The following is a 12,398-nucleotide window of genomic DNA, read 5'->3' as shown; positions in this document are numbered from 1 at the left end:
AAAAGCCTACATCTCTTGATGGTAGCCTGTCAGAACTGCTCACCAGTTTCAAATGTTTGAAAGGTATCTTCTGAATAATTTTCTAAATAATACTTTTCTACAATTTTAACTTTGATCATACTTTAGAAAAATAGCCAAAGTAAAGTGCTGTTCATGTTTTCTTCCTTTTGAAAGGTTGAAGTCTAAAATGATATCTTGATGTTTTATTTTCATGAGCTTTACCTTCCTCGGCATGAAAGTCTTTCAGCAAAACTAGTGGTGTTTCAGATACCTAACCTTATCCTTTGTTTGTTGTTCTCCTGTGATGCTATATTGCAACAAATAAATACCTGACTGTTTTGCTGTTATTCCTCCCAGCTGTTTTCCAGAAAAGCTATAAGGGAAAAATAACTTGGATGAATGCAAAAGCCAGTCCATAGCCAGGAGAGTCCTGACTCTCTCTTATGTTTTCACAGGCCTCCAGAATTAGCATCAAAGTATGCAAATTTCTCTGAGGGAGTGTGCAAGCCTGGTTACGCATCAGCGCTCATGACTGTCATCTTCCCAAAGTAAGTAATTACTTTACTTTTTTTGTTTTGTTTATTATGTCCGACCCCCCATGAGTTCTCATTCTTCAAGGTGGGTGTTCTGCAGAGATTGTCTTAAAGTGTCATTATTCTGTCACTTGATTGGTTTGGGGCGAGACTGGTGTTGAAATTCTGGGCTATTTGAGTGGTCAGTGGCAATGGCTTGATTGATTTCAGTCTGACTAGGAGCCTGCTCAGAGTAGAGTTCTGTGTGTTGAATAATAAAACAAATTATGTTGTCAGTGCATGATACAGATGTGTGGTCAAGCTCACTGGCACCAGATGATGCAATCCTTAGGAAGCTTCAGTCATAAAGTGACAGATTAGTGATAGATTAAGTTCCAGATAGATCTGGAGTAGTAAAGTGTGGTCTTTTTTTGGGGTGGGGTTGGTTTTGTTTGGTGTGGTTTTTTTTTTTTTTCCTTGGGAGAACATGGTAAAGTATCCCTTCAGTGTCTGGAGGCTTTGCAGTAGTGTTTTCCAAAGAGTCTAAGACATGTTGTTAACAAGTTCTGCATCTTAATCTCTTGAGAAGTTGCTGTTAGCTGAAGTGTTACTAGTTTCTTCAGAATTTGTTTCCCTCTGAAAGGGTGGAAAGTTGCAGTACTGTTTGATAGCTCTCAGAAATGAGGAATGTTGTTATAACAGATCAACCAAAACTTACCTTTAAATTTGGCTTATGGCTTTCTGTAATGCACCATGTGGCTTCTGCATTTAAAGAAGTTTGTAAAATTGCAGGAAGACAGTTCAGAAGATACATTGGCAAGAACATTATACTGTTGAGGTTCAAGGATCTCAGTTTGGTTCATCAAATGGAAAACTTGACCAAATGGTTATTTGACCTTTGTACAAGCTTCTAATGCATGTGGAAAAGATGCTCTAGTGCACTGATCTCTTTGGCAAAAGATGTTGTGGACTTTTTAACACAACTGGTACTTTAGAAAAGTATAATATTTTATTTCTTTTGAGGAGGAAATTTCCATGACTTGCACAGACAGAGGTTGGGTTGGGTGACCGTGGCCTTCAGGCCAAGCCTGCAGCGGGTGGTATCGTATGTCTTTGTTTTTATTGGCAAACATGGTACCTGCAAACTCTAAAAATTAAAAAATAAAAATCTGTCATTCCCTTGTAACCAACAGATACTACAGTCAGGCCTTCAAAACAACACTAAGTGTTGAGACTATGTTCTCCATCACCAGTATAAAACAATTGAGTATTATCTTCTGTGTGAATTTTGGATCTCTGCTTAGAATGTAAAAAAATATGAGAACCAAAGGTACACACATTAACATAATCTTCTTTTAAGAACTTTCGGAGAGCTTTTAAACCTGTGTTTGTGTATGGTTTAAATGTAAATAGTATAGAAGAGAAATATAAGGTAGTTTAACAGTGGTGAGATGTCTGAAGCTACAGCCTGTCTTTCTTTATACAGCTGAAACCCAACTGCCCTTTCTAAGGCATGGCTGTTGGTACTTATTGATTCTGCAGAGAAATTATATACACTGAAGAACTGTTTAGTATAGTTCTTAAAGCCAGAAAAATGCCATTAATGGTCCCTTATCCTGATTTGTTTCAAGACACAGGACGTGATGTTTTCTTCCGGTAAATTCATCATGGATTACAGGCTAGCTAGTGTGATTTAAAGATTTCGGCTGAGGGAGAATCTGGTAATAGTGTGTTGCATTATTCCTGTGGACAAATTCATTATTGCAAAAATATTAATCTTATTTTAATTTTAAATTTATTTAAGACTTTGGCTTCAAGAAGGATTTTTTTTGTCCGCTAGAATCCAAAGTGTTATTTATTCTCTCCCTCAGTAGCCACTTAGATTGCTGTTCAGTCACCTTCTCCCAGCAGCTAACTGCATTGAACTAATACCATGCAGAGGGGTAGTAACTTTCTCTGGTCTAACTAGGTGGTTCCTGTCTTGTTCATACAGTGAAAAAATCATATTCATATTTCTAAAAACAGCATCTTGCTGGGGATTTCTGTTCAGTTGCTTCTTTAACATGAACCCTAAACCGTCCTAAGGTTGATATTATTTCTCTAGGATGTCCTTTAATTTTTTAATTGGATTCAGTGTGGGACATTTCATTATTTTACCAAGGATTGGTGTAAGGATGGCTGACAAGTAGTTCTGCAAAGAATTTCCTGCTACACTTAAGATTCTTTCTCTTCTGAAACTTTTCGTGCTCAAAGAACTATGCAAAGTTAATATTACCAAGCCAGGTATCATAATTTAATATATTCATTACTTTTACAGCCAAACTAGCTTGCATGTTGATTTAAGAATTTGAGCCGCATGAATTCTTTTATTCTAACTTTTGTTTTCAGTTGCCCATATCATTAGGAAAACCTCATCTCTGCGGCTGACATTTTTCAGGCTTGGTCTTTGCCATAAAATGTGTGTTGTTTTGGTTTTTTTTTTACTATTTGGATAAAGTTGGTTTGGCTGTTTTCAAGCATGAATAAAATGAATAAATGTTTTCCCATTCTAAAGGTTCCTGACTTTCTAGTGCAATTTTAAATGTAAATAGGCAAAATATCATGGAAATAGTTGAGATAGAATAAATATTTTTCAAAGGATGTAACTCTTCTTGGTAAGTGCTTCTTTAATGGTAAAAATGTGAGTTCAGACTTTACCAAGCATAAGGAAGCTGTAGACAGATTAAAGAGCAATGCCCTGACAAACCTCAAAATGTGGTTGCTGGTAAGGAAAGCCTTTTCTTTTTTTCTTGCGAGGTCCTCAGCCGATCAGTTCTCATTCTATCGATGCTTGATGCCTTCATCAATAAACCTAGCTGGAAAAAATCATCGGTTAAGTGTGCAGATGATATGCTTATTGGAGAGTACTAAATAAAGGATTGGTTACTTTTAGAGAACAATCTGGATTGCCTGATTTAAATGGCCACGGTCCAACAAAATATATGTTAATACATCAGTATAAAATAAGACATCTGGGAGGAACAAATGCAGATTATACCTTCAAGACAGAAAAGCTCTGTCTTGGAAACAGACACAGAGAAAGCTTCATGTAATCTCAACAAAATATCATAGCTGAAATGCTATTTCAGGTTCATATGTACACACATAAGTTGAGAAACTTTGTGAGTAGCACTGATTTAAAATTAAAACCCCAAACCCTTCAAAAAACCCACAACCCAAGACTTCTAGAATACTGTGTCCAGTTTTGATGGTAAAAGTCTGAGAAGGGAGGGGAAATAAGAGATTGAAGGAAAGACATAAAAATGAACAAGGACTGGCTTACACAGTAAAGTAAACAAGGCTCCTAGAAATAAGTCATCTTTCCGAAGCAGGAGTTGTATCCAAATGAGGAGAATAGGGAAGAGCATTAACTTTGGCAACTTAAATATAAACCATAATGAGGTAGGCCAAAAGAAGTTGAGGAACAACTTTACAAAGGCATTATTTAAGGAAAAAAAAAGAAGAGCTCTTTGTCTAACTGTCAAAAGCAAAAAGCCTGCCAGAGATCCTGATGGGCTGATAGATGATCGTAATATTACATGTGAACTAAGGGGAAGGTAAAGCCATAGCAGAGAAGTTATTTGCATTGCTATTCACTGCAGAACAGTTCCCATGTGGAGCTTTCCTTTCTGGGGGACAGGCTGGGGGAAGCTGACAGAAGGTTGATGTTTTGGAGCAAATTGGCACAATGAACTGCTAGAAAAAGTTCTCACTCTGTGAAGAACTCAGTGGTGAAGTTGCCGAGTTACACATGGTTGCGTATAATCATTGCTTAAATTGGCCTTAGAATGGAAGAATGAAAAGCAGTAAACGTGTCAGGCTTTTCAAGAGGGGCCTGTGGAACGTTTGGGAAACTAGAAACTAATAGTGAGCCTGGTTTTTCTGTGTTAGGCACCTTGGTAGAAACTATTAAAAAAGAATAGAATAAGTGTTCGTTCACAGGAATACAGGCAATGATAGAAAGGAGTCAGGTTGTCTTCTGCAGCAGGAAGTCCTGCCCTGTAAATCTGCTTATGTTGTTTGAACGACTGGATGAGCATTTGATAAAGGTGATTTAACTAATACAGTATGTCTGGATTTCTTTAAAAGCAAAACAAAACACACACACACAAACTCCAAGCACTTGGCGTTTCAAAGACTTTTGGGAAATTAAACTGGTGTAATCCTGTAGTGATTAGGTATTCACTAGGTGAAGATTGGAAACTGTGTGGGAGAAAATAAGAAGATTGGACAGTACAGGGAAGTTACCGCTGGAGTCCTCTGGAGAATGTGTTCTGGGATCTCTGCTGTTCCAAGAGCTCGTAAACTACCTGGAACAGAGGATGATAATAAAGCACTGACACATTTTTCCAGGTAGCAAGACCCAAAAGCTGACTGTGAGGAATGTCAGTGGGATCTCACAGTGCCAAGTGATGGGGCAACAAAAAAGCAGGCCAAATTCAGTTCTGATGGACGTAAGGTGGTGTTTGTTGAAAAGATTGATCTGACAACATACACCTAATGATGGACTTAATTATGCCTTGCAAATCTGGAAAGAGATTTTGGAATTACTGTGGATGGTTCTGCAACTTACTGACCAGCAATGGACACATTAGGAGACAAATGCAAAAAACCCAAGAATATGTTATGCCACTGTATAAATACCCCTTGCTCCTCTATCTTCAATAACACGTGTAATTCTGTTCAACTAATTTTGAAACAAATCTGGAAGAATTAGGTATATATAGTAGTATTAAAGAGTAAACAAAAACATAGAGCTATTTCCATGCTTAGAAAGATTGAATAGACTTAGACTTTCCAGTTTGAGGTAGAGCAAGCAGAGTGAATGGTATGCACAAGTATGTGTAAAACAGTGAATGGCAGAGAGAAGATGTTTAAGTGATTGCTTCTCTCAGTACAAGATTCAGAGGTACTACGTAGGAATATTGTACACCGGGGTTAAAATAAAGGGAAGTGCTATTTTATGCTATTTCCAGTTATGTTATTTTGAGAATGAGTTCCACAGTGGGCAAAAGGTAAAAAAAAATACAACCACACAAACAAAAGAAGATTGACAGTCAGGTTCTGTTGCCCATAAGGATTCAGAAACAGGCAAGGAAATCGCTAAGTTACAGAGCCTGGAACCTAAATGGATGTTGATGGAAGACTGTAGCTTTATATATACCCTGTTTCGTAGGGTTTTACTGAAATATTGGCCAATAGACACAGCATAGAGTATGAGGCTAAATGGATGCTTAGTCTAATCCATTGTGCCCATGCCTGGTTTTTTGGATTGCTTGGTTCTAGGTTTTTTAGTTATTATGCCTTAAAGGCAGACTGGCATAGCTTCAGAAAAACATGCTGTAATCTGAATCATGACAGTGGCTCCCCACCAAGAGGAATGGATGCATGATCTCAGCACTTCATCTCAGTGCAGGAGCTGGCTAGCTGGGCTGCATCAGCTGCTCATTGTAACTAGAGGAGTTACCTAATTTTTCACTTTCTAGGGCAATACGATTCTGCCGCTTGCAAATCTCCCAGCAGTAGATAATGACTCAAAGTGCTTTAAGTAAGGTTACTGGTTTCAGAATGATACAAAGAAAATTATGAGTGTCTTTGGTAAAATGGCATCAGTAGATCTTTGTTCAGTGAATTAGACTATTTTTAGTAGGTCTGAGGTCACCTACAAGTCTGGAGCTAATGCTTTGACCTTTTTGTAGAAGGCACTAACTTGTGTTTGCAGTAGTAACACTGCAGTCTCCTGCATGTCTGGCCTTACTGTGGAAATGATGCTGCCTGTGTACAGTTCTTTTCTATGCCCTATTCTTTATCAAATGAGAAAGGAGACCTCTGCCCACGGTTTGCGGCTGACATGCCAGCCTGGGACAGTTCAGCTACTGACAATTTTCCAACCGCAAGCTCTTGTATGCTGGCAGCTAATACTAGAAATTAGAGGAGGCGGTAAATAGAGAGGGAATGTCTGCAGACTGCAGACTTGTGAATCTGTGTTTGGTAAGAGAACATGGGAAAGACGTATTTAAAGAAAGATAAGGAGAATCTGAAAATATTTCAGAATAAGGGGGAATATACAACAATACAATATACAACAAATCTACAGGTGGTGTGACCAAGATAGTGAATTTAAAATTTGCGATTCAGATATGTAAAACTATTAAGCACAAGGGATATCACAGGATCACAGAACGGTAGGGTTTGGAAGGGACCTCTGGAGATCATCTTGTCCAACTCCCCTGCTTGAGCAGGTACATCTAGGGCAGGGGGCACAGGACTGTGTCCAGGTGTGTTTTGAATATTACCAGGGAAGGGAGGCTCCACAATCTCTGTGGGGAGCCTGTTCCACTGCTCTGGCACCCGCACAGGAAAGTAGTTTTTCCTCATATTCAGGTGGAACTTCCTGTGTTCCAGCTTGTGCCCGTTGCCCCTTGGCCTGTCATTGGGCACTACTGAAAAGAGCCTAGTCCCATCGTCCTGACACCCTCCCTTTAGATATTTGTAGGTATTTATGAAATGCCCCTTCAGTCTTCTCTTCTCCAGGCTGAACAAACCCAAGTCTCTCAGCCTTTCCTCGTAAGGGAGATGCTCCAGTCCCCTGAGCACCTTGGTAGCTCTCCGCTGAACTTACTCGGGGAGTTCTGCGTCCTTGTTAGACCGGGGGCCCCAAAACTGGACACAGTACTCCAGATGTGGTCTCACTAGGGCAGAGTAGTGGGGGGAGGATAACCTCTCTCGATCTGCTGGCCACACTCCTTTTAATGCAGCCCAGGATATTTTTGGCCGCCTTGGCCACAAGGGCACAGTGCTGGCTCATGATCAACTTGTCCACCAGCACTCCCAGGTCCTTCTCAACGGAGCTGCTTTCCAGCAAGTCAGCCCCAACCTGTACTGGTGCCTGGGGTTGTTCCTTCTCAGGTGCAGGACCTTGTACTTGCTGGTGTTGAATTTCATGAGGTTCCTCTGGGCCCAGCTCTCCAGCCTGTCCAGGTCTCGCTGGATGGCAGCACAGCCTTCCGGCGTATCAGCCACTCTTCCCAGGTTGGTATCATCAGCAAACTTGCTGAGGTTACACTCTATCCCATCATCCAGGTCACTGATGAATATGTTGAACAGGGCTGGACCCAGCACAGACCCCTGGGGAACACCACTAGTGACAGGCCTCCCTCCAGACTCTGCTCCATTGATCACAACCCTCTGAGTTCTGTTGTTGAGCCAGTTCTCTTTTCTATCCACCTCACTGTCCACTCATCCAACCCACACTTCCTTAGCTTGCCTGTGAGGATGCTATGAGAGACAGTGTCGAATGCCTTACTGAAGTCAAGATAGACAACATCCACTGCTCCCCCTTCATCAACCCAGCCAGTCACGCCATCATAGAAGGCTGTCAGGTTGGTCAGGCATGATCTTCCCTTGGTGAATCCATGTTGACTGTTTCTGATAACCTTCTTGTCCTCTACATGCCTGGAGATGACCTCCAGGATGAACTGCTCCATCACCTTTTTGGGGATGGAGGTGAGGCTGATGACCATAAACATCTCATTCTAGTGAACTGGTGCTAAGAGTCTTATATATATGGATCACAGGCTTCTTTGTTGGGTCAGTTCAGAAACAAAATCAGTTTGGTTTGAGTTTTCTGGTGCAAACTTTCCACTGATTAGCAGTTGTCACTTTCTTAACTTTTTAAAATGTTATTTTTCAATATAGCACCCCACTCTCCATTCTGAGGAAAACCAGCTGTCCTATAGACTCCCCTGCATTTATATTTTCATGCTGAATTTTTCCTTTGTAAATAAAGGTCAACATTTTTAAAGCTTTCGTATCAGTGAAGAATACATGGCACAGATTTATGCCAGACATAGGAATTTCAGTGGCTTTTTCTCGAGCCATTCTTCTGTGTTTTTCTGATGTTTAGTTCCCCCTTGATATTGCAGTTTATAGACTCCTGTGCATTTCTTCCCTTCCACAGGCCAGTTGTGTATAGTTAGGAGAGCTCCAGAAGGCCTTTTTCTAGAGTCCCCAGGGTAGACTCCTGTCTCCCTGGTACTGGAGCTTGGCAAAATTTTTTTTGCCATTGTGGTCTTGCAGGTATAGTTTTTGCAGCCCTTATACTTCAGAAGAAAAGCATTCTTGCATGGGAATGGGAGATGGGGGCTTCAGGTGGAAGTGGAGCTTTAGCAAGGGCTTCAATAGGGATTGAGATATTTTCGATATGTGGTCCCCTCATCCCAAATACTTCCCCACTCATTTCCATATCCCCTTCCAGGAAGCTGTGCCTCTTACACTAAGCACCCAAGAGCATCTTTCCATTCTGCACTCTCCTGCTCTCTTACTTAGACATTCAGAAAAAAATATTTTAAAAGAGAATTCTTAACCCTCTACTCAGAACTGAATTTATTCATGTTTGGCTGTCTCAGTGCCTCATGAATTACTGCTGTACATAGCATGGGTTTGTGCTGAAGTGACAGGGCCTGAGCTCAGTGCTTAGAGACTGTCAGCACAGGTGACGGCTGCTTCCTTTGTGATTAACTATTTAAGGAAAGCAGAGGAAGCCAAAGCATGGCAGCTTCACGTGGTTCGTGGGAGCTCACTGAAGAAATAGGCTGGATAATTAGTTTGCACTGAGGATTGCTATGGGAATTTGAAACTGTTCCCTGACTGTAGCGTGATCCATCTGCTGCGTATTTTGTGGTCTGTTCAGGTGCAGGGGGTACTATCTCTTAATTTTTTAAGACATGTAAAACTGTATATATACACTGTATTTTTTTTGTCTTCTAACGATATGTATAATGTACATCTCATTTTGAAATACACTGTAGTGGTTCATTTTGTTAACTTGAACTGTCAAAGCCACTCGTGTCCAAGGAAAGAGTGGACACTTCTAGAGGCTCCTGCTGAAGTTGGGGTCCCTGTGTCCCAGACACTGCTGTGAGAAAGACTTTCCGCCTTCCTTCAGAATGAGATTACTCTTCTAGGGACAGGGAGTACTCGAAGCCCTGTCCCTTTCTTAAGGCTGTTCTTGCACATTCAGGAGTAGTGTGCGATCGTGGCAGGGATTGTTTCACAGCTCAGTTATATTTGGTGTCCCAGTAACCACTGGAATCGCAGCTCTGTAAGGAAATTTGTATGTGCTGGTGCCCAAAAGGGTGTTTGGAGGTGCCAGAGCAGTGACCAGGAGTCTTCCACAATTCCCCTCAGATCCTGTATCTTGCTTTTTCTACCTGTACCCACAGCAAAGACAAAGGAAATACTTGTTGCATTATTGAGGTTTGAATTTGCAGGAACAAGTCGGTGCAGGTGTATTTTCTCCTGGGCAGTGCTGAACATCATTAGTATCCCTCAGTTCCTTGGTTAACTCTGGCTAAAGGAGTTCAGGACTCACAGGAGGGGAAAGGAGGGATGAAAGAGGAATTGGTGGTGCCCTGCTTGGTTAAGCAGTCGATGTTTCCCATTGCTTCAAGATGTTCAGTGCGTGGCTCGTGCCTGGGGCATTGGAGCATGTTGCTGCTCATGTTCACCTCCTGTCACCTCCTTACTCTGTGTTTTGTAAAACCCAGGCTAAACAAATGTGCGAGCCAAAACATGCACACTGTAAGGCTCCTCAGATCACTCCTAGTGTCTGGGCAGTGCCTCCCCACCGAGAGCTCCATAGCTTTTCATGTAATACATCTGCCAATACGGTCAGCTGCTGACCCGCTGCCGCTGCTGGCAAAGGAGGTGTTTTGCACTGCTCTACCTTTCTTTCTTTGTGATTTTTATGAAGTAGTGCCTTTTTCTCCCTTATATTTTGGTTCTGGAGCGAAGATTTTCTCACTTTTTCAACTGTGCAGTTAGGTGTTGGGTATTATATATATTTGAAGGCACTTATAAAGAGGATGGTTTTTAAAAATATATATTAATGTCAATTTTGAATGACAGAATTGATCAGAGTATACAACAGGTCCCATTGTATGTTCCTTTGATAATTCCTATGTTTGTTTTTATTACCATGTTCTCATTTGGGAGACTTAAACCTCTCATACTTCTGTCTAAATGTGAAAAATGTTATCTCTCAAAATATTTTGTCACAGCTGGCTGTGCTTTCGTGAACATACAGCACAGTCTGTTTAGGAGACATTTGCTTTTAATATTCAAACTAGGATTGTTGTCTGAGCTGTTATTGCTATTTATAACTGGGGCAATTGGATTGCCCTCCACAACACCCTGACTGCTTCAGTCCCTCCCACCTGCCTTGTCTGCAGGAGGAAGCTGGGATTAAGAGGCAACATCTGATAACTCGTGTTCAGAGTGTTGTAAACCTCTGGTACCGAAGTGGTGGTAACCCAAGCTCCATTTAAAGTGTGATCGAATAATTAATTCCTCCAAGACAGATTCCCTGCGTTCACTTTTTTGTAGAGAGCAATCATCAGGAACATAATTCCAGGGATGAGCAGATGAAACAGTGTACACAGAACTTGACTGCTAGCTCTTCAATTCATGGCACTGATCAACCAGCTGGAGCTCGTACTTCAAAACAGACTTCAATGGCAACAGCTCATCACTTCTGGCAGCCTCTGAAAATGTGCATGCTGCTGCAGTCAGGTTTAAATAGATGTGGTGTAATGTAAGAGTAGATTAAAAAAAAAAAAAGGCTTAGGTTCTGTGTCTGCATCCCCTTTTGTACATCGTGCTGTCAACTTCAGGAGGTCAGGCTGCCACGTGTGCTGCTCCATTACCTGAGCTAGCGTAAGTGCCTGAGGACAGTGCAATAAACTGGGTAAGTAAAACAATCCTTATGTCTGAACATGAGTTTTCCCTCCCCCATCAATCTACTCGTTTTGTGCAAGATTAGTTTTAATGCAGATCTGTTCACTGATCCACTTCATGGAATTAACAAATCATTATACAAACCCTGCCAAGGGTGCAGCTTGGGAATGAAGAGCGAAGGTGATGGGACAGCAAAAACTCTGTAACCCATCCTGGGCACCAGGAAGGAGGTATGGGGAGCTGTTGCTCAGGAGGTAGGGATCTGGTTTCACCTTCAGTTCATGCAGGTTGTTCACTCTATCCCATGTTGACCTTTTAACTGTGCAAAGTAGTACATGCAATTCCCATGTGCTGATCACGACAGCAGATTCTAAGTCAGAGACACGTTTTTGGAGCTGAAATTTTCATGCTGCCAAGAGTTGGGGGGGGGAAGGAGGAAGTATGTGAATCCATGTGATGTGCAGGCTTTGCACCTAAAAAGTTTGTCTTTGGATTCCTTTTCATGACTTCTGAATTAAGTGAGACTGTTAGATGAAAGCTGGAATATGGGCACACGGACCTTACTGAGTGTGTGCCGTTCTGGCTTCAAAAAAGGTGCAGAGCATATGCGCTCTCACTTCAGTATGAGTACACTGCATCTTATGCCAGAGTGGGAACAGGACAGGGTTTTTTGTTTTGTATTTTTTTTTCCCAGAATACTCCAGTTATTTCTAAATCGTGAACTTTAAAAAAAAAGAAGAGGGACAGCTTTGCAGATGTACAAGTAACCGTATTTGTATAAGCATGATGATTGTGATAGAAACAATAAACTTAATCTGTCCCACCAAATAAGCATATTTTACTGTGCATGTGTTGGGCTCTGTTGCTGTGGCCCATCTGCTCTAAAGTTATACCAATACGAACTTCTAAATTGCAGGGAAAATCTTGCAGCAAAGATTTTTTTGGGGATCTGAATGCATTTGAGTGAATGAAAATATCAGTGAGCATGAAAGTTAAGCCGTGTATGTAATAGCACTGTGGTTTTGATATGCATGTCTCACCTTCTTTTCTTCAAATCCCCCAAAGAAAGTGGGTTTGGGTATCTCTCTTGGTATTAAAACTCTGACCCTC

General features: G+C 41.2%; 1 protein-coding gene across 7 annotated transcripts in view; it reads left to right on the top strand.

Annotated features, from left to right (window-relative positions):
• The window catches only part of ST3GAL3 (ST3 beta-galactoside alpha-2,3-sialyltransferase 3), a 190,842-nt gene that overhangs the window by 67,291 nt on the left and 111,153 nt on the right, over positions 1 to 12,398 (top strand). For all 7 annotated transcript variants that reach the window (XM_064455274.1, XM_064455272.1, XM_064455271.1 and 4 more), the window contains one exon: positions 456 to 548. In XM_064455274.1, the coding sequence (XP_064311344.1) occupies positions 456 to 548 (93 nt within the window). The remainder of the gene's footprint in view (positions 1 to 455; positions 549 to 12,398) is intronic.

This window comes from Phalacrocorax carbo, chromosome 6 (genome assembly GCF_963921805.1).
Source record: "Phalacrocorax carbo chromosome 6, bPhaCar2.1, whole genome shotgun sequence".
NCBI classification, from domain to species: Eukaryota; Metazoa; Chordata; class Aves; order Suliformes; family Phalacrocoracidae; genus Phalacrocorax; species Phalacrocorax carbo.
This window is presented reverse-complemented; position numbering and strand designations above follow the sequence as displayed.